The sequence below is a fragment of the Nymphaea colorata genome, chromosome 3, assembly GCF_008831285.2.
Source record: "Nymphaea colorata isolate Beijing-Zhang1983 chromosome 3, ASM883128v2, whole genome shotgun sequence".
Classification (NCBI taxonomy): Eukaryota; Viridiplantae; Streptophyta; class Magnoliopsida; order Nymphaeales; family Nymphaeaceae; genus Nymphaea; species Nymphaea colorata.
The window spans coordinates 20,814,850-20,837,587 of record NC_045140.1 but is presented as its reverse complement, the minus strand read 5'-3'; the positions used below and the strand labels follow the sequence as shown (position 1 = coordinate 20,837,587).

Genomic DNA, 22,738 nt, shown 5'->3' with positions numbered 1-22,738 from the left:
GTCCAGTCTTATTCCAGAATTAACCCAAGTTCCAGGGCCCTTTTGCTATCATGGCCAGTCCATTCAGGTGGAGAAAGGAGCTTTTTGAGCATTTTAAACACTTTATGCGGAAATATTTTCTAGCAGAAATACTTCAAAAATAAGTCGGTCATATATAAAGCTTAAGAAAAACTTTTTTCTTTGAAAAACACAAAACGAAAAAAGAAACTTCAAAAAACCACGAGAAAATGCACTTTCTTTACTGGTTTTGGCCCCCTTTTCTTCAAATTTTTTATTACTGCATTTTTTATTTTTGCACTTTATTTTTAGGAATTTTCTTTTTTCTTTTTTCAAAGTTTACACAAACTGAGACTTTCCAAAGATAAACAACTGTATTATACCTGAAAAAAAACCTCACCATTTAAAAATCGTAAATGATATTTGTAACTATGCTTATCACAAAGTGCTCTGTCCAACCTGCTAACAGAAATTGCATAATAAATGCTAAGTGTTCCAAAATCACGTTCAAAATATTAAAATAAGACTATTGTGGATTAGCAATTGGTTCTTACAAAAGATTTTGAAACAGTCAAAAAGAAAATGAAAGTAAAACCTATCAAAACCAACGGATTTGTATCAAGAATAATTCACTTGATAATGAGAAGCATGCGTTCTGAAAACCCACGAGAACCAGTAATTTACTGATGTTAAAAGGGAGGACAATGTAAGTGGAAATAATTGAAGACAAGATTTCCAGTAAGACTTCAAGTTAGTTTATGGGGATTGCAGAAACACGAAAATATCATGTTGAATGTAAAATATTTGGTATGCAGAAACCTTCGCAACAAAATAAATATTACTATGGTTTAGTTTGGAGAACTCCTTTATTTGCAAATAAGACATAAAAGGCTAATCCGCAGTCCCTATTAGACTAGGATATATGTATTTGGCACATGACCAGCAAAGGCATGGATGCATGATTGTGCCATCAAAAGAGAGGCTCATGTGATAGCCCTGCCCTGAGGTTAGACCAAAAACCGATGGCCAGAAAATTTGTCTGAATACATGGAAAGGGCAAATCTCGCTTATTCTGAATATAAAGCAAGACCCAATTTTCAAAAGGCACAGGATTATGGCTTCTTTCTTTCTAATGACGAGGGAAATGTTGTCATTAATGGCCAATAACAATCATAAGAGTAGTTCTAACAGAAATGGCCGAGGGTGAGACCTCACAACCAAGGCACCATGGAAAAGCTCAACAGCAAAACAAAATGGGACTTTAAAAGAAACTCAAATATTGCAAAATCTACATATGCTACATTGCATGCTTGTCACAAACATGATAATGCATACTCCATGCACCAATTAATAACACCACAAGCATTTTATTAATTACGTAAATCATAAAGTGAACACCACAACTATTATCACGGTATTTATTCATTAGAGAAAACTCCTGGAATATTTTCGAACATATTACAGAAGCCGACTTTTACTGAAACAACAACTATCATGTTTGAATGCTTTAAGAACCTCCGCTTAGTGTTGGCTACTTGGCAACACGACATGCCTTCAACAGTAGGCTAAAGCCATCAAGCAAGAAGGATGCTGGAACTGAAGAATCCCCGCTCTACCGTGGGCTTGCAGAAACTCATTGAAATCTTTGGCCCCATGAGCCGTCCATCAGTGGTCCGCAGCAGTTTTTAAATTTCACAAGCAAGACCACATCTTAGAAAGTCAGCAAACAGCACCATTTCATATCTACTTAGCAGTTAACCGATCACTAAGTCAAGGATGCCTTGAGGGTCCACATTGACCAACATATAAAATTTTGGTAATCTCGAAAGCAATGGCAGTAGGCCCAGTAGCCAAGACATTACATTTCCAGCGAAAGAAATGATCCTCTATCAGCTCTACCTTCTTGACAAAGCCTTGGATCCAGAGAAAGTAAGTGTCAAGAAGCTAAAATCATCTTCATTCTAATTGATCTCCCATCTTTGTCTATAAATTTTCGAAAAAATAAAAAGGAAAAAATTAGCAGATTAATGACATTAGTGAGAAAAAATGGCAGCCATTAGATAATCTAAGGGACAAAGTTTCAGCAACATCTCTAGCTGTGCCAGAGAATGCAACCACCCTTATATAATCAAAATCGACCAGATTCATGCTTCTTGTCAAACCCATTACTGTTTAGGCAAACCAACAATGAAGCAAAAAACTCTTTTAACTTCATGGCCTAGAAATAGGGAAGCTTTAAAGCAGCCGTTTCATGCTTGCAAAGGAAGAAATGAAACAAGTTCCTTTCTATAGGCAAACCAACTTTGACACTTGACAGAAACCAATCATGCACACACATGAATAAATGACACAAGTACCTTGCAACAGGCAAGCCAGCGGTAATGTGGACTGCTCAGGGCAATCTAATGCCATCAGTAGAAGATGCAAATAAGCTTTCTTCATAATCCATGTTAAACTTTTAATCTGGCTATCAATGATAGCAACTTTGTTGCCATATGATCCAAAATACAAGCCATAAAGTCCACGATCCTAGCCATGAAGGACGCTATTTCTCTTAAAAGCTTGTCTTGACTACTGCCATTTATCCAAGTTTACACTTGGAACATTCAAAGGATGCAGAGAAAATGTTCCACTTGGGCAGCCAAGCCAACATAAAAAATACTCAGGACTGGTTCAAACCAGTTCATCATGCACCAGTTCTCAAACTCTGGTTCCATAAGCACATTACTTGGTGCCACCACAACTCCAGGGGCAGAAAGATGCCAATAATATTTTTAGTGATGTTCTGTTATAAGCTGCTTGCATTGAACAAAAAACTATTGAAGCAGGCAAGTATAAATCATGCCCTCTGTTCAATATTTTGTTCATTCACATGCTCTATCATAGCAGTGGCAAACTGTAATCTAATTCATCTCAACTTGCCTGTAGCTGCTACTTTCTGCAAAAACCCTAATGGTAACTGGCCTAACCTACATAGCAGCAATATATCAACCCTGAATCACCAGAAGTCCTGACAAGAACAGAATCCATTGCTAAAGTGGTGAAAGCGGATTGAGTCTCTGATTGTGATCCGAACCCCAGTAATATCAGACAAAAACTTCATGGCATTATGGCAATCTCCACAAATTCGAATATTTTTGAAAATACAAACGGTAGAAGCTGACTCCATATTGAGCAATGCATAGGCAACTGCCAATTTCTCACTATGATAACCAAGAACTTCTTCTTTCTCTTCAAAATCCACATCTGCCAGTGCAAATCTGGTGTCTGGCAAATAACCTGCTAGTTTCATCTTATCATTCAGTTCATGTAGGTATGCATAAATCTTCTCTTTCTGAACATGTGACTTATCACCAGCAACAAAAGTGTAAATTTGGCCTCTCACTTGAACCCAGCTACAACCAGGTGTTTTCTCAATCCCTCTATTCCTCATTAACTTCCTCATATTCAATGCATCTTCCCACATTCCTAATGCAATATACATATTTGCAAGCAGTATGTAATTCCCTGGATTATCTGGTTCAATCTGAAATAGGTACCTCGCTGCAATTTTTCCCAAGGTAATGTTCTTATATACCCTGCAGGCACCAAGTAGAGCTCCCCAAGAACTAGCAGTAGCTTTAACAGGCATATTCTGTATGAATAGATATGCATCATTAAGCAAACCAGCACGGCTGAGTATGTCAACCATGGAAGCATAGTGATCAGCATCAGGCACAAGCCCATGATACATACTCATGGAGTGGAAGAAATGATGGCCTTCTTCCACCAATCCAGCATGACTGCAAGCAGATAAAACACCTGCAAAAGTACCTGCATTTGGCCTTACACCCATTTTTTGCATCTTCTGGAAAACAGCTAATGCTTCCATTCCATATCCATGCGTAGCATATGCACGAATTACAACATTCCAAGATATAGTATCTCTTTCGAGCATTTCATTGAAAACTTTCAAACCAATGTTCAAGCTCCCACAATTTGCATACATGCTAATCACAGCAGTAGCCACAATGGTATCTTCAATAAAACAATGCCGGAAGCAATAGCTGTGCAACTCTCTCCCTCTTCTAGATTCGACACTGCTCAAAGCTGGTAAAATGCTGGCAATGGTGATATGATTTGGCTTGACTCGCTCATTGACCATTTGCTCAAACAGTTCAATTGCAGTCACTGTTTCACCATTTTGAGCACATCCACTGATCATCACGTTCCAAGAAGCTACATTTGTCATAGCCTGCAGTGACTTCATTTCTTGGAACAGTTGAATTGCCTTCTCTACCTCACCACTTTGAAGATAAGCTGCACAAATTACATTCCAGGATACCACATCCCTCTGTGGAGAAATATCAAACAAGCGCCTAGCATGCAAAACATTCAAGCACTTCGCATACATGTCTATGAGGGCCCCACTTACAAGGACATTATCTTCAATGCCGATCCTGATAACATAGCCATGGATAATCCTGCCCAACTTCAAATCCAATAAACTAGAACAAGCAGCAAGGACCGAAGAGATTGTAACTGAATTTGGTTGTACCGCAGCCAATACCATTTTAGAGAAGAGTTGCAAGGCATCCTCCCAGTGACCACACTGAACAAGGCCAACAATCATGGAAGTCCATGAAATTACATCCTTCTCAGGCAATTTATTGAATATGAGATTTGCACCATACATGCATCCACATTTTCCATACAAATCAATAAGTGCATTCTTGACCAAAATAGATGAAGGACAAAATCTTTCGGCATCTTCATGAATCTCCTTAGCCTTGACCAAATCAGATAACATGGAACAGGCTTTTACAACAGCTAACAAGATGAACTTATCAGGTTGAGTTCCATTCTTAAACTTCATATCTGAATACAATTTTAGAGATTCGTTTGGGTAGCCATGCTTGGAATAGGCATTTATCATGGCAGCCCAACACCGACTGTCTGGTTGAGGGATTTCATCAAACAGCTGGCGGGCTTTGTTAATCTCACCACAAACAGAATACAACTTTACAAGCTTCACCTTGATTTGGAGTGGTAATCTTATGGATTTTTTGGAAATTAAGTGCTGATGCAGCTTTAAGCCATGATTCAAAGACTTCGTGTCCATGCATGCCTGAAGAAGGTGATTGTAAGTAGCATAACTTGGTGATACACCTCTACTCTCCATAAAATACACGGTTTTGACAGCTTCCTCCAGCCGGGCTTTTCTTTCTACCACAGAACATATACTGAAAGTGGCTGTCAAGAAAAGACTAGCGCAACCAGCCTTTTCAGGTGGAGCTCTACTTGAATACAGGAAACAACGAAGGATATGCATGATTTTGCTTGATCAATGTCGCATTATTGTGTACTGCATACACATATTTTTCCCTGTATCAGTCAGGCTTTTTTTGCCAGTCACAAAGATTCTGCTACGCAGCATAAGGTTCCTCAAGTTGCTCAAAAGAATAGGGAAATTCTAAATCGATGCCAGTGAGTACTTCCATCATCCATTAAAGCACATAAAATTAGGATCTAATTTATGAAGCACGGACATAACTGATGTCAATGTACGATTACTGTACAACTTTCTTGCCAACTGTTACTCAACAAATGCAATCAGCTCTTCAAACTCCAAATTTAAGATGCCAAAACACACAGTGATCCATATTGTGCCCAACGAAAGGTACAATTAATTTGAACATGCACGTTTAAATTTAAACATGAAACACAACAACTACTAAACATTTTCTTGGCATGGGGAGGGTTTAAGAGGAGCAGATTGAACATAACGACTACTTCTGCATATAGATAAATCAGCATAAAGCAAGTACTACTACTTACTGCGATAATGTTCCTCAATATGATTTTGATCGAGGGGTTACAAATATGCTATGTAGATAACTTCTGGGCATCTACGTCCATCAACAAGACATAGAGAACAGCTGCAGTTTGTGGTACATCTGCATAACGTTCTGTGCTAATCACAATTTCCGTAGAACATGTTAACGAACTTTTATTTACTAAAACAGCATAAGGAAATGCAGCTCTCGAAGCGCATCAAAAGGATAAAACGAGGCACGCGACGGAGGCGATGGGAGAGCTTCGTATTCTCCTGTTTTTTTCGTCTTCTTCCTCCTCCTTCTCACAGCAGTAATAGGGAAAGATGGAGGGTGAGGCCGATGGCAATGGCGAGGCACGCGACGGAGGTAATGGCACCCGCGACCAAAAACGAGAGGGAGAGGAACAGTATTTTCGACGAGCACTCGATTACAAGAGACGGGTTAAATCTCGACGGCCCCGATCGTGTTGACGGTGCCGCCTTTTGTTGTAGCTACGCACGGGTGAAATTTTCGCGCTGTGAAGACGTCCGACTTTTGCCGGCGGACTCTGTTCTGCTCGTTAAGGGATTTCACGAGAGAGAAGCTTCTGCCTCCTCCCTCCGCAACGGACACCATCTCCCTCAGCGTAACTGCACACCTCCTCAGGTCACCAACAGCAGCGGAGGCCATCATCTCCAGGTGTGATGACCCCTCTCCCTCTGTCTCTCTCTCTCTCTCCCTCTGTCTCTCTCTCTCTCCCTCACTCCCTCTCAACGTTCTGCCTAGTAATGAGGGTTTCCTACTGGCCGCCCATCCTCCGGCGCTCTTCCTTTTGCATGCCGGCAGAAAACACAGCTCTGGTTCCGGATCTGGCTCTTCCTCTTCATCCTCCGGCAGCCAATCTAACCTCGCCGCGTTCGCTCAGAGTGCATCGCTCTTCTTCTTCATCAGTACTTCAGATGTCCCACCGTTTCTCTTCATCGTTGGCCCCCTGCCGTCAGGGCCGCAGTGTGGTCTGGCCTGTCTTTCCACCTTCCGCTGTTCCCCTCCTTGTTGCGTGATGGAGCAGCCTGCCGGTGTTCCCGGGGTTCCGTCAGCTGCAGCACCCATGATGCCCCCATTTCATTTTTCTTTAATCTCTTTCATTTTCGTATTTGATGAGATGTTGCCGAGCACCTCTGCTCACGCTTTGCCACCCTGCTCTTTCTCTCTATAGGAGGAAAATTTTGAGAAAAAGTATCTTTGTAGGAGGAAAATCTAGATGTTGCCGAGCACCTCTACCCTCGTGCGGGATGTTTTCCCGACTACGTTGTCTTTCTGGTTTTCTCAGGAGAATTCTTGCCTACATGATCAGGATAGTGTTTATTTGACGAGTGTCATCTCAGATTTTGTTACAGAATCTCCTCATACTCAGACAACCACAATTTTTGTTACTGGAGTATCTGTGTCGTTGGAAAGAAGTTGTGGAACTTTTGATGCTATTGTTTGTCTTTCCTTGTCATCTCTTGCAGACCGTATGGAGAATTGCCTCCTGCTTCTTCTTGCTTCTATTTCATGCTTGGTTTAATGATTTAATCTACCACCCCTATTTTGGTGAGCTGCGCACCTACTTCCTGATAGGCAACATCAAACCCTGTAGTCCCTGATCCAGACTCCTGTCTGGCGCTCATGGAACATGCATAAGCATTATATGTGCTTGTGATGAGAAAAAAGAAAATTTTATTTCATATAAAAGTTGAATGTTTTGTCTGCTACCCTCGAAAGCTGCTATTTGTGAAATAATTTCCTAACACAGGCATGAATGCGAAAAACTGTGAAACACCAGCGTATATCTGTTATAAGCTGAAATGCTGAACATATATTTCTCAATTTTCCGCTGAAATGCTGGATATGGTTTCAAGATTCTGGACCAGATTAACCAAATCAATATTGGATCAACCCGTCTTGCACGTACCCATTTCTTTTTTTGCGCACCTAATTATGAACGGTTTACTCAGTATCAACATGCGAACCGAAACGCAACCCGAGTAAGACATAGTTTGGATGCTTGATTTTCTATGGAAGCATCAAACGGTTGATCTATATATATACATATATATACGTAATTGGTATCTATATTCCTTCTGATGATTTCAGGTGCATCTATGCGATTATCAACAAAGGTCGGATCTGTTAAACCCATCGGTGCAAATTCTTTGCTGTCTTGGTATGCTAGGCATGGCAAAATCGAGAGCGCAAGACAGGTATTTGACGAAATGCCTGAGAGAAGCACGATTTCTTGGAATGCAATGATAAGTGGGTACTTTCAGAATGGGAAGGTTGAAGAAGCCCGACATCTTTTCAAAACAATGCTTCCGGCACAGAGGAACACCACCACTTGGAACGGGATGATTGCAGGGTTCGTCATGAACGGGCAGCTGGGTGAGGCCCGAAGACTATTTGATAAAATGCCTGAACGAAATGTAGTTTCATGGACTGCCATGATGAGGGGGTATGTGCAAGAAGGCATAGTGAGAGAAGCGGAGACGCTCTTTCGGGAGATGCCTGACAAAAACGTTATTTCGTGGACGGTCTTAATGGGAGGGCTTATTCAGGATGGTCGGATTGATGACGCTTGCGAATTGTTTCGGCAGATGCCTGAGAAAGATGTGGTTGCTCGCACCAACCTCCTGTGTGGGTACTGCCAATGTGGAAGGGTCCGGGAGGCTCGAGAGCTATTTGACGAAATGCCAAAACGCAATGTAGTGGCGTGGACAAGCATGATTTCAGGTTATTGTCAGAATGCCATGGTCGATTTAGCAAGAAAGTTGTTTGAGGTCATGCCAGAGAAAAACGAGGTTTCTTGGACGGCTATGTTGACTGGCTATACCCAATGTGGCCGGATAGATGAAGCATTTGAACTGTTCAAAAGAATGCCAAATAAATCACTTGTTGCTTGTAATGCCATGATTATGGGTTATGCACAGAACGGGAAGTTTCTCGAGGCACAGAAGTTGTTTAATAGGATGGACGAGAAGGATGACGCCTCATGGGCGGGCATGATTACTGCTTATGCTCAATCTGGAATGGTTGATATGGCTAGGAGATTGTTTGAGGAGACGGATGAGCGGAGCCCTGCCATCTGGGGTGCAATGATCAAAGCGTATGGTCGCAATGGATTTGAAGTAGAAGCTATGAATCTCTTCAGAGAGATGGTAGAAGTAGGAAACAGAGCAAACCATTCCATTTTTGTTAGCATCTTAAGTGTGTCTGCTGGGCTTGCCATACTTGATCACGGTAGGCAGATTCATGCAGTAATTTTGAAGTCCCAGATGGACATGGATGTGATTATAGCATCTGCATTGATCACTATGTATATCAAGTGTGGGAATCTTGACAAGGCCCGACAAGTATTCTACCGAGCAGATCGTCGAGACATTGTTATGTGGAATTCAATGATCACTGGTCATGCCCAGCATGGCCTTGGGGAGGAAGCTTTACGAATTTATAATGAGATGTGTGTCTCAGGTATTCTTCCAGATGATGTAACACTAGTTGGAGTCCTGTCAGCATGCAGCTACACAGGAAAGGTCAGGGAAGGTTGGCAGTTGTTTGAATCTATGAGAGATAAGTACAGGATTGAGCCAAAGATGGAGCATTATGCATGCATCGTTGACATGTTCAGTCGTGCTGGATGTTTGGAAAAAGCAATGGAACTCATAAAAGAGATGCCTTTCGAGGCTGATCCCATAGTATGGGGTGCTTTGTTGGGCGGTTGTAGAACATATTCTAACATAGAAATAGCAGAGATAGCTGCTAGAAAGTTAATGCAAATTGAACCAATGAATGCAGGGCCATATGTTTTGCTGTCTAACATGTTTGCAGCCAAGGGAAGATGGGAAGATGTGGAGGAACTGAGGAAGGTCATGAAGGAGAGGAATGTGCAAAAGATGCCCGGATGCAGTTGGATTGAGGTTGATAAGCGAGTTTATATATTTGCAGGTGGTGATGGGGAAAACCAGCGTCCCGAGTATGCAATGATTGTTGGGCTGTTAGAGAAGTTGAATGGGATGTTGAGGGAGGCAGGATACTACCCAGATCGGCGGTTTGTCCTCCACGACGTGGATGATGAACAAAAAGAGCATAGCTTGGGTTACCACAGTGAGAAAATGGCCGTGGCTTTCGGAATTTTAAGAGTGCCTCCTGGCATTCCAATTCGTGTCATGAAGAATCTCAGGGTTTGTATGGATTGTCATTCTGCAATCAAGTTGATCTCTAGGATCACTAAGCGAGAGATCATACTAAGAGATGCCAACCGGTTTCATCATTTCAAAGATGGTGCTTGTTCTTGTCGAGATTATTGGTGAAACCGCATGAAAGGAACATATACTTTTCAACTCATTCGTGGGATCTAGGTCCAGTTTTCAGTATAGCGACTCGAAATGTAGTATTACACATATTAGGTTGCCAAATGTTGAAAAGAGTCTTACCGGTGCAATTTCTGTGGAAGAAATGAGCTTGTGGGTATACAAATCTAACGAGATCAGATCATGTCTTAAGCAGCACCGCTAGAAATGTTTAATGTGATATCCATGGAGGCATGCGGTCTGCATGTTCTTTGATCAAGCTGTTACCCAAATTGCACGCATGTTAGATATGATCCGGTTTCATGCTACAGTTGGTTGGCTGAAGTAGCGACTGAACCAAGATCACCACTATAAGTTTATTTAGCACATGGTTTTTGGAGCCATGGTATATGAGCATCGCATCAGGTCTTCGGCGACATCACATGAGATATTAATCAAGCACATCTAGAAAAATATCTTCCTCTGAAAATTTATTTAATTTGATAAATGTTGGCATACCTTACCTACTGTTATGTCTATATGGGTAACAGCTATTCTTATCAATTTTATCTGAATAGAAGAAATTGAAGAATGAGAAAATAGCATTTGTAGGTTGTCCAACGTAATCATCATTGTATTTAAAATTCAATGCATCTTGCATGCTTGGACAAGTTTAGGTTTTCATAGTACGAGTTGCATCTTGTTGCGCTATCCATGTAATCTTATGTGGTCCTAATATTATTGTCATGTAGCCTGTCTGAAGCGCAAATCAGCTTGTCTTTGTCTCCCAAACAACCAAAACTGAAATCGCTCAGTCATGCAAAACAGGTGTGCTACTATTTTCACAATTTTTGAGCAATTACGTTGGACCCTCGTCTTGGCAGAGCCCGCGTTGCTGCTCATTTTTTTGTAGCAAAACTTCTGATTCTTCAGTCGCTTGGCCTGAAGCTCAGCGATGATCAAGAACCATTAAAGGAATAACAACAGCGAGAACCAGGATATAATGAGGTTGATTCTTCATAATCCATTTTTATTGACACAATCAGGAAATAATAGTTATCCATTTCAAACACAAGGAAACCGACTATGCAACATGAGGCCTACTTGCCGATGTAAAATCCTGTGATCGACGACCTTGCCCTCAGAGTCTACGTTCTGGCGCCTATTGCTTTCTTTCCTCTGCTTAGAGTTACCAATCACTTGGCAGCAATTGGTATTTGGTACGGATTCCATTGCAACATGCTGTCGCGTGAATAGTGGTGGAAGATAGAGAGGATCTGGGCATCAGGAGATTCTCTGTGATAACTGGTAATTTGCCACCTGATATGAATTTATTTTACCTCTTTCATTTGACTTTTAAGAAGAAACAAGCTTTTGATTTAAATTTTCCTGCCTGAATTGAGCTGCATCGACCGTGGCCCCAGATTGTTTTTCAGGATGAAATATCTTTTCCCTTAATTTTTCACTCAAAATCCTTTACAATTTTCACTGGTTTAAAAACAATCAGGCATTAGAAAACAAAAAAAAAGAAGGAAATTAAACACCAAAATTAGAATACAAACCAATAATTGACAGTAGAATAGACGCAGAACAAAACCATGCTGAAACCAGATGGCCACATGCTACAACATCATTCTCTTGATCATTACGGTCTTCAAAGCTGATAAATGTTTCACCAAAGCTTTAAAATAGTATTAGTGGACCTAAACAAAGATTAATTAAAAAACAAACAGCCAAAGATCTCATGTAGCAGTTTGAAGTACTGACCAGTTCATATCCTGCACGAATCGGAAGGCATCCTGACTTTGATCTGAATGCCAAAAAATATCAATCTCCGAAGTCTTTTCCACACCCTCTAAGTTGTAAGGTGCAATGGTTTGAACTGATGGTGAAAGAGAACCCAATAAACCATTCTGACATGGGAATGATTTAATTTTGAATTTTTCATTTAAATCTAACAGTTTTAACAAAATGCTAGTGAGGACATAAGCAAAATGTCAAATGCCTGTATGTACATTTCATCTTTGACAACTTTTCTATTAATTACAGAGAGAAATGCAGTTGAGACTTAGTCGCTTACCCAAGACTGTTTCTCTTGCTCTCATTGCGAACAAACACTTCACCAGTCGCTAACTATTTGGTTTTCCTTACATTTTAGTATTTTACGGATGGGAAGCACGAACCACAATAGACTCGGCATGGAGGAAACATTAGTCTATTTTAAGGGACCTAACTGCACTCCGCTACTATGCTTGCTGGAAGATGGACAGAACTTGAGGGTATTTTAGTCAGTAGAATTTACAACAGATAAGGCAACAACATGCCCCTTCATCTCATGGGGCTCTATCCTTGCTCTCTCTTACACTCTTCTGTAGCGTCTCAAGATGGCCGCAGCCATCTCCATCCGCTGCCCATGTACACCAATTCCCTCTTCTTCCCCGTCAAGAACTCCCTTTCTCAAACCGTACAATGGTCTTAAACCCTACCAACGCCGCCTCCCCACCATCTCCATATCCCTCACCACCACCAAGACCACACCCAGTGCCCTGAAAGGGAGGCAACCGATCGTGGCGATGAGCATGGAGGCGGGGATTGGGGTGATGGGCACCAAATTGGGGATGATGACTTACTTTGAACCAGGCGGTAAGGTCGTCCCTGTTACGGTGGTCGGCTTCCGTGAAGGGAACATCGTCACCCAGGTGAAGACAGAGGCCACAGACGGCTACAATGCCGTCCAAGTGGGCTACCGTAGAGTTCGCGACAAGAAGCTCACCAAACCTGAACTAGGCCATCTCAACAAGGTCGGTGCGATTCCCATGAGGCATCTGCAGGAGTTCCGGCTGGTTTCCGTTGACGGGTTCGAGCCTAACCAGAGTTTGGTCCTTGAGGACATCTTCAAGGAAGGAGATCTTGTTGATGTCTCTGGAAAGTCCATCGGTAAAGGGTTCCAAGGTATTCAATTTTCTCTGTCATTCAGGCGGCATTTGATAATTTTTTTGGTGTGGGTTCTTCAGTGCCTGGTTTTATCAATCTATCTTTCTTTTCATGGAGAAACTAAAAGGTTCTCCCCATTATGTGTTCGTGAGAATTGGTGAATTTAAGAGGCAGTCAGTCAATTTTTTTGTAGTTTCTGAAAAATGACCTTAACAGGTATAATCACCAATCGTATTTCAACTGTTCCATATATTCAATTTATATTTACGGGAAAAAGTAAAGCTACAACGCGTGATGTTAACTCTTTATTAACATGCTTGAAACATTTGACGGAGTTAACAGACGTGATAGTTCATCTGTTTTGGTGGAGTGTTGAACTACTGGTAAAACTATTGTTGGAAGGTCCTTATTGTGGAATTTAATTGAGAAACATAGGTCTAGGTAGACAATTTTGTGATTGTTGTGTTCGTCGATGTCAAAGAATTTGTGTTTGTGTTCATTATCATAGACATACTTACGACATCAAGAACCATGAACTTTAAAAGCGGCCAACCGGATGCTATGCACATTTACACCTGTGGTTGAAAGTCTTATGATTACTTGTTCGGATGAGAGGCATAAAGTTTGGGTTCAGCAAATACAAATTCGTGGATAAAATCTATTAATGTTATGCAGTGTACCTTACCTACGGTGTCTAAGGAGGATCGCAATAGCATGCTAGAAGGTGCTTTGGATTTTTTGTGTTCTCCCTCTTTTTGGCCAACAATTGGTAACTGTAGACGATGGATATGATGCCTAAATACAGTTTATGTTGCTGGTCTGCGTACGATCTTGTTGATTGACAATGCTTTTCGGATGCTTGTTCACTAGGGTCGCCATTTAGTGGCAAATACTTGGTTAGTACCACTTGAGAGGAATGTTACATTGGTTTATTACCGTCTGTCCTTTATTAGTCAAACGAGGCAATGCTCCATAAGTGGTTGGGGGCTTCAGCATTTTGGCTGTTCATTACTGCCCAGAGGGCATTTTCATTACGTTGTCACCCTTTATACCTCATGAGCATAGGAAAAAGTCTGCAAAATCATGTTTTGTTTAATACTGATGAAAGAATTAGAAGGAGCTCCCCTAGAACTCCCACGATTAGAGTTGCACAGATATGATAATTTGCCTTCTACAAAAATCAAGAAGAGGAAAAATGAAGAGAGTTCAGGGGAAATAATGGAAATTTCATATCATCTGAACACCCTCTTCCTGCATCAAGTACTTTACCTGGCTTTTGTTGGATGTTTTTGTGTGGATTATTACTGATGAAATGTCTTGTAGTTTGCCCCTGTTTCCTACTTATCTTTCTTCTACGTGTACTTTCTATTGATTTCTTGTTGTCAAGTTGAATGGAACCTTGACATAAGTTAAAGCTAATAGGTTTTCTTCTGTTTTTGGCAGAGGTCTTGAGATGTTATATAAACATGCTTGTTAAATATGTTTCCCTGTGTTGGAGGAAGTCATTTGCTATTTATTCTGTTTCTGCTGCTTGTTTCTCATTGTTTTTTCTCTCCTGAAGAAATATCTGTGCGATATTGATACAGTCCTGCCACTTTTTCCGTCGACAATTTGTTGCAGTCTTTCCTTTGAATAGTGGCTTCTGCATCACAAAAGCCAACTCCCACCCATCCACACAAGCACACCACAAGTCACCCCACCCCACAACCCCAGCAGGAAAAGAAAAGTAAAGAAGCATGAAAAAGCACAGCAGGAAAAGAAAAGCAAAGCAACATGCACCTACAAGTAAAGGAAGAAAAAGCATTTTTTCACATTGCAAAACCTGGTTTTCTGTTGAAGTTCATTGTTTTTTCCTTTTGTTGATGACATTTTGAGAGTTGCCTGCGAGTTTTCGTATGATAATCATTGAAGTTCGATGGTCAGTTGTTTTTCTGCTTATTTAAAAAAAATTATCAGTTGCTTTTCCAGTAACTTAAATCAAAACAAAGTAAATTTTTTCTGGTTCTCAGTTGATCTTGGCATGGGTTTGATCCAACCAATCCTTGCCATGCTTGAACAAGTCTGGGTCAAGTCTCTGTAAAACTTCTGGGAGCCTCAGCAGCTTAGAACTTGTTTTTGCCTAGTGGGTTTTACTTTTTATTTTTTACAGGCTATTCCTGTGATTTTTGATAAGTTTTTTACAGTTTAAATCCCCTTTTCATGTTTCATCCGAACTGCAGTTCTGTTGAGTCCACATTCAACTAGGGAAAGAATGAAATCCTGATAAGATCATATAATTTTATAAGGCTCAGTTCTGTGTCATTTCTTTGATTGTCATTTTGGCACTAAAATGAGGGAACTTCAGAAAAGTATACTGATCACCTTGTAGAACTCAGCTGTATCTTTTTTATTTGATTTGTACAGGTGGCATTAAAAGACACAACTTTCGACGTGGTCTAATGACTCATGGTTCAAAAAGTCACAGGGCCTTGGGTTCAATTGGTGCGGGAACAACACCTGGCCATGTATATAAGGGCAAAAAGATGCCTGGCAGGATGGGGGGAACAAAAACAAAAATCCGGAAGTTGCAGGTTGTTAAAATTGACAGCGAGCTTCGAGTCGTGATGATTAAAGGTGCTGTTCCAGGGAAGCCGGGAAACCTTTTGCGTATCACGCCTGCAAAGATTGTTGGTGAAAACATACCAAAAAATTAGCAAGGTTATGTAGAGCTCTTAAGACATTCAATTGTGGAAGTGTTTTTTTCCTCATTATATGAACTAGCATGACTTTCCTAATGTCACAATTTTTCGGAACAAAGTTGTTGATTTTTGAATGGAGAAATGGTAACTCTCTCTTCCACGAAAGTGGACTTCAATGCTCATATCAAGATCAACAGGGAACCTCAGCTTGATAATGTTTGAATTGTGCAACATTAAGAATTGATGTTTCCAGTTTCCTGGACTTTGTAAAGTGTCCTGAATGACATAGTTGGAGAACATTCAGGTAAAGTCTTTATAATTCAAAATCTATATAGTCATCCACTCATTTTCCACAGAAAACATTTCTGCTGATCATAAATGAGTCATCTCGTGCGATGTGGAAATTGTAAGGTTGAGATTGCATGCGTGGTTTATGGAACCTTGGGCTCCCACAGATTCTGGAAATTGTATCTTTAACATGGAGGAGGAAATTTGTCGATTGTAGACTGGACGGTAGCATGTTTGGATCTGATTGTCTTCGTTCAAAATATCTTCAAGAAGCATGATGTGAATTTAATTTCGGTCATATTTTTGAGCGATAGGACTGCTTTGTAGAGCTTGTTGTTCCTGTTGCAAACGTCTACGCGTCATAATCCTATGTAGCATTTGGATTTTAGCTCTCTGGACGTAGCTGACCTCTGGGGGTCAGGGTAGCCATGGGGTTTTGTGACTTCGGCCAAGCAGCTAAATCTCTTGACAGAAGTGTGGTTTTCCAGTGTTTCGCCTCTCTTTTAAGTATCTCCTGCGATGGAACCCTCAATGGTCTGTGGGAGAAAGGTGTTTTTTTCTTTTCCTTACCCAAGAAAATGAAACACCTCCGGTGCCATCTTGATTTCTTTTGCTTTTCTTAAGAAACACCAGTGTTGTGAAAGTTTGTTAAAGCGTCCGGGCTTACTTTGAATAACAGTTCTGCCTGTGCACATTAACAACTGGGAACTGGCTTTATGGCATCTCGCCTGGAGGAACACACAGAAAAACAGAAATGCATATTTACTACTTTTACCCTCATACGAGGCAAAACAGAGGTTTCAAAACTTATTACAGATGAAGAATTCAGTTAAGCTCCTCCATGCGAGCCGGATGTCTAAGTTGAGGTCACGCTTGTGTTATGTGGTTGTTGCCCAATCCATTGGCCTTGAGAGGTCCGTTCCCGTCAGCAATTGCTCCTCCTCACTTTTTAACGCGGCTTTCAGCTTGTGATGCCTGTCCATTTGAATAAAATAGAACATGTTTCTTCTGACTGTTAATATGTAAATTGATAATGGCAACTGACTTCAAAGCCGTTAAATCATTTTTCTGTGCAGACCGCTTTACCTCTTTGTTCCAATCGGTGGAAGCAGTAAGACCGATCAAAATTAGTGTCTGTAGAACTATGCCACCAATCATCCCTCCCCATATGCCCTGCAATATCCAGACCTCAGCTATGCTACCAAATTTTAGGCCCTTTTAGCGATATTACTCATTCATCCATCCACTCCTTCTATCTCTCTCCTCTCTGAAAAACACATGCACATCCACCGCACAAGCGGGCAAGCCCACAGCACATTCGTACGTGCACAATTTGGGGTTCTAACGAGTATGGTTCCAGAGAACTTACCTCCACACCAAGGTTGAACTTGAAACCTAACAGTATGCCTGCAGGCAAGCCAACAATATAGTGACCCAATGTTTATGTAAGCAATCACAGCTTGCCATCCAGCACCAACAGCAACTCCTGAATAAAAGTGGAATAGAAATCAAGGGCTATAGGTGAGAGATATGAGCACTGCCCAAAGCTACGTCACTAAATATGTCAAAGGACTAACGTGCACATGAGGGCTGAAACTATACCTGACAAAACAAGTTGCAGACTGTTAAGAGCCACAGGGATTCCAAGCAGGCTTGCAAGCTTGGTCACCTCGGCTTGGACAGAGGTGCTGTTGGTGAAAAGAGCAGGGAAGACATCCCTGGTGCTTAAGACCAGGATCATGATCACAACGCCAATCAACACGGAAGTAACAGAAACCACCCACACTGCAAATTTTGCTCCCTTGGCATTTCCTGCTCCCAGTTCGTTTGATACCCTCACGCTGTCCATTAGAAACAGAGTTGTCAGACAACTGATTTTCCAAACACTATTGAAACCATTTAAAGTGCCCTCTTGTAATGGATTGTGAGAAAACTGGGAACATATTCATGTTTTCTTGTATCGGAACATAAGCATAACCTGATTGCAGCATTGAACCGATCGCAATCATGGCGTCCCACCCATTGATGTTCATGCTGCCAGAGAGGAAATGTTAGTCAGAAATAAGCAAGCTCATAATTATGGTTCGAAAAGTTTGCAGTCAACAATTAATGAACGAAGAAGCCAATGCAGTTCTGCTTGGATCTTCCACATGCCCCTGCAGTGTCAGTAATCCTGAATGGCCACCTTCCGCGACATATATCAGCCGCAGCCTGTATGAACCACCCGATTAGCTGTTCTCCTTTCATAGAAGTTCAATAGCAGGGCCTACTGTATGGAGATTCATTGCCGCAGTAGCACGGGGTTGATGAAATAAGAAGGCCTGGTGCTGTGAATTTGTTATTACCATATGGAAGCAGCATCAACAGGAATGATTGTGTCTGGTAAGTGACTAACGATCACAATGAGCACCATTAGATACCAAAACTCCAAGCTGCCAACAGAGATCTGTTAGCGATAGTCTGAAATTTCAAAAGAAAAAGAAAGAGGATGAGATTGGTTTGTTTGTTTACCATAGCATAACTGCTGAGGCCAAGGAGAGCTTGATAAATCCCCACAAGTCCTTGAAGGCCAGCCATGAGAAACCAGCCCATGCATCTCGACAACTGACCAATATGTATCCGAATTCACCCAAGACGACAAGCCACCAAGACAAGTTAAGGGTTATCGCCGCACCTACCAAGCCCCAGCCTAGTCTGAGAATCAATAACCAGCTGAGGAACGCATGGATTATGAGAACGATGGCAGCTACCCAAGCCATGGCCCAGACCTTCCTCTGAGACTGGAGGAACTTTTGGATTGGAAAATTTGCTGCGTACGCGTACAACTGAGGAAGCATCCATATCGCAAATTCACCTGAATGAACTTAAGAAAATGACAAAATACTCTTCACACGACTTAATATACGCACTGTAAATATAAACAAGTTATTGCTGTTATTTGAACAACTGCAGCGACGCGGAAGCAGTGCACTTATGGACCTTGTCAAACATCACCGTCCTGAGATGATGGATCCCCAAGCAAAAATGGGTTCCGTTTCCTTCAATGGGCCTCACTCTCCACTATTCCAGGAAGGGGTGGTCTCAATGACCGAGCCAGAAAAATTTTTTGATGGGCCACTCATTCACAGATTTTCATATTCAAAGGGACACTTATATATCTGTAACAGAACAAACATTTTTCATATTCAAAGGGACACTTATATATCTGTAACAGAACAAATATTTTAAGATGTTAATGTGAAAATAAAGAAAAATTGAGAGATGGTGTGGGCAACTGCCCACACCATCCCATATGTGGCTCCGCCGCTGGGTGGTCACGTGGGTCCTATTCAGTTCTTGCAGCTATGCCGATGGTTCCATAATTATAGCCCTTGCGACGCTCTATATGCCTTTTGCCGCTGCAGAAAGCTTCGAGACCATCCACGTGCAGGGTCGTTACAGGCACTACTTTCTTAGAAAATGAGACTTAAGATACATTATTTAATTGATCATCGAAGAAACATACTTGTTTAGGAAACTGCCTTGTCTCACAGATTTCAGTCAGTTATGGAGGATGCATTTGAGAATAGTTGGTGAGGTTTATCACGGAAATCGATGGTCGTGACGTTTCAATGTTGCTGTTGATGATGACGATGCCCGGAAAAAGGGCATACCTGCTACGTCAGCCATGGCGTCCACTACGCCAAGAAGCTTCAGGATATACGATGAGAAGATGTAGACGGGAGTCAAGACCAATGCTGTGGTGAACAGGGTGACCCATGACAATTCCCAACATCCTTAACCTCCCTGCGCCAAATGCCTGCCCACATAGTGTCTCCAAAGCACTTCCCATACCCAACTGCCGCCGCGCCGCCGCCGCCGCCACAACAACAACAACAATAAAGATATAAGTATATACAGAAAAAGTATCACATATGAAGGCATGTGGAAGTCTTTATGTTCATATCAATCTTACCAAGAAGCCGTAGCCCAGTCCAGCAATCACAGAGTTCTCTATGGTCACTGCAGCCAGCTCCAGCTCGCCCACATGACCGGCGAAGGTCTGCGTTAAAGCACCTAGCGAATAGTTGCATATAGAGGTGAAGATGGCTGGACCTGCAAGGTGCCATAATTTCTTGCTCTCGAACAAGGATCTCCTGCAGAGGCCTGATCTTTCGTAGTCGTCCAATAGAGGAGTTTCCATCCTTCCTTGCTAACTTGAAGATGCTGCTTCGACCTCAGCTCAACACCCCTTGGTTTAAGTAGGGCTGCACTAGAGGGAACACCGTAAAGCACAGCTATCCCTTTTTGCCAAGAAGGCCGCTTTAATAATCCAACCTTCAACAAATCCAAGGTGACCAAGCTTCCATGCGCCATCATTTGATCTGAAAACGGAAATTAAAAAAAGAAAAACGATAAAGAAAAAGAAAAAGAAAAAAAAAGAAAAAGTAGGGTTTACTTTGTATTGTAAACCGACGGGTGGAGGTGCGAATGGTTGGTTGGTAATGCCAGAACCGGAAAATGAAAGGGTGGTTTTTGGTTACTTTTTTGGGCTGTCAAACTTCTGACACTTTGGCTACTGGTAGTAGTACTTCAGATATTGCTGCGATGGTGTCCTGACCCACATCCAGATGGATGGAAGCATCAGATGCACTTACGTTTTTACTTGCCCTCTTCCTAGCAGTACCAAGTTCATCTGTTCAGCAGCAAATGCCCACAAAGTCACACATTACTGCCACTGCCTTCCTTATAATCGAAGGAAAGCTGCTCATCACCTAAGGATAAATAGTGTACGACAATGGAACTTATGATCCACAGATGACCTAGAATTTGGCTCCGGGGAAAAGGTTTGCCCACCTGTGACTTTGGAAGCATCTAGGCCTTTAGATGGTTCCTAATGATCAACTTCTGACTGATGAAACAGAAGATTAGATTTAGACTGGCAAGTCATTATTCCGATTCGATCAACTGCATAGTTGACTGAATCTTGTACCACATGTATATACAGCTCGTAACAATCAGATCCTGTCGACAGGATGCAGTTGCGCATGCAAGTTGCTTATTTATATATATATATATATATATATATATATATATATATATATATATATATATATATCTGATAGCGACTTTTTCATTTGAATATTGGTGTTCCTAAAGTTCTAAAATTTGAAGTATTGGTGCCTCTCAAATAGAAATTTCTGTTTGGGCTACCATATTGAGCTGCAATATGACTTCATTTCCTTCAAAAACCTGATTACTTGGAGCTACGGTAGGCTACGAATTGAACAAGTCAGTGGTGGAGACACATGGTGACTGGTATGGATTATTACCTACACTAGTCTCTTAAAGTTTCTTTATTTTTAAATAGACATTTTTAAACATTTATCCATATATATATATATATAAGTACCCAGTCAGATATAAGTATTTTTAAACGAGTGTCCCTGCAACAAATTTTTCTAACTCTACCACTGAAACAAGTACAACAAGTTTACTTCTCTTTCGAGAAACTGGAGCTGCAAATGGGTCCGAATTGATGTAAGTTGGTTTGGCATTGAATTGATGTAAGTTGATTTGGCATTTTTGGTGCACCAAATCCCTCAAACTGACTCCTAGATTCCAGACGCTATAAGTGCAGCCACATTATGATCTAGTTGGGGCACCCAGGGCCAGGTCCACAGTATGCATTGCCTTTCCTGATGCAGGCAGTGCATTTTCAAGCCCATATACATTGTTGAATTCAGACGTATAAGCATCACGATTTTCCTTTGAAGTCATTGAGGAACTTTTTCATGCCTGGTTCAGACTTCTGCCTCTGCCCAATAGCAGGAGACTTCTTCTTGTGCACCCACATGTGTACCATGCTTAGCCTCCAGTGCATGACATATATCTCTTTAGTCCGCTTTGAGGGATATATGTTATGCACATGGGTATGTGAATGGTGCACGGGCCTTTGCGCATGCATATAAGCAGCTTTGAATACTGAAAGGTAAAGAGAGTGATGCTCTAATTAAAAAAGTTAAATGTGGTGGCCTGTCAGCGCTTTGAATCTCTGCATTTTAGAACATCACGTGGTTGGCCAAAAAAGTTCGCTCACCCTCTGCTCCAATCGAAGCTTCAACTGTATGGGCTGGGTCAACATTCGAAAGGGCTCGTAAGCAAATGCTGTGTTACGCAAGGTTTAATTGCCGATCAGTACAAAATAATAATAAATTGCCGAATCGATCGAGGGATGTTCTTAAATTTGCTAGTCATTGAACCTGGTGATCCAGCATCCAGTTCTTAGATGATGGCCAAACTCACAGGCCGGAAACTTAGTTTCCGCTCATAGAGCGCATTGCGTGTTCGAGGACCGAACACGTACCGAGACAGACTCACAGCTTGGTTGTTGATAAGAAATAGAAGGGGATTTGGAAAAAGTTAACTCTTATCCACTTCCTTTGTTGCCCTTTGTTGCCCTTGAAGGAAGGAGTTTTTTTAGAAGTCAAGGGCTTTTGATCATTTCGATCCTGCACAAGAGCACAACATGTAGCTATATATATATATATATATATATATATGAGAGAGGGAGAGAGAGGGAGAGAGTAATTGGTAAATGCCAAACTACATGGGTAATGTTAAGGGACAAAAACGAGATCATTGACAATATTGAGATAACAAATGACTAGTTTATTCTCATCAAATCACTTTTAAGTTCATATGTACAAAGTTAGACTACAAAAAAGAAACACTTAAATAA

At 41.4% G+C, this 22,738-nt stretch overlaps 3 protein-coding genes and 1 pseudogene across 4 annotated transcripts; 2 read left to right on the top strand and 2 right to left on the bottom strand.

Annotated features, from left to right (window-relative positions):
• Positions 1-1,357: 1,357 nt before the first annotated feature.
• Positions 1,358-5,308, bottom strand: LOC116250024 (pentatricopeptide repeat-containing protein At2g29760, chloroplastic-like). Its single transcript, XM_031623350.2, has 2 exons — positions 2,355-5,308; positions 1,358-1,980 (listed from the first exon to the last, which is right to left on the bottom strand). Exon 1 carries the CDS (start codon positions 5,306-5,308, stop codon positions 2,996-2,998), a length of 2,313 nt encoding a protein of 770 aa, XP_031479210.1. The 3' UTR covers positions 1,358-1,980; positions 2,355-2,995.
• Positions 5,309-6,351: 1,043 nt separating this feature from the next.
• LOC116250025 (pentatricopeptide repeat-containing protein At1g56690, mitochondrial-like) lies at positions 6,352-10,862 on the top strand. 2 transcript variants are annotated; one of them, XM_031623351.2, is made up of 2 exons: positions 6,352-6,491; positions 7,929-10,862. In XM_031623351.2, the coding sequence occupies exon 2, from the start codon at positions 7,937-7,939 to the stop codon at positions 10,136-10,138; it is 2,202 nt and encodes a 733-aa protein (XP_031479211.1). In that variant the 5' UTR covers positions 6,352-6,491; positions 7,929-7,936; the 3' UTR covers positions 10,139-10,862. The 2 variants fall into 2 exon arrangements, with proteins under 2 accessions (XP_031479211.1, XP_031479212.1); XM_031623352.2 differs by lacking the exon at positions 6,352-6,491 and adding an exon at positions 7,697-7,819.
• A 1,578-nt stretch (positions 10,863-12,440) lies between these two features.
• Positions 12,441-15,911, top strand: LOC116251624 (50S ribosomal protein L3, chloroplastic). The gene is made up of 2 exons (XM_031625994.2): positions 12,441-13,069; positions 15,455-15,911. Exons 1-2 carry the CDS (start codon positions 12,502-12,504, stop codon positions 15,742-15,744), a joined length of 858 nt encoding a protein of 285 aa, XP_031481854.1. The 5' UTR covers positions 12,441-12,501; the 3' UTR covers positions 15,745-15,911.
• Positions 15,912-16,652: 741 nt separating this feature from the next.
• On the bottom strand, positions 16,653-20,214 carry LOC116250383 (protein DETOXIFICATION 33-like; annotated as a pseudogene).
• Positions 20,215-22,738: the final 2,524 nt, after the last annotated feature.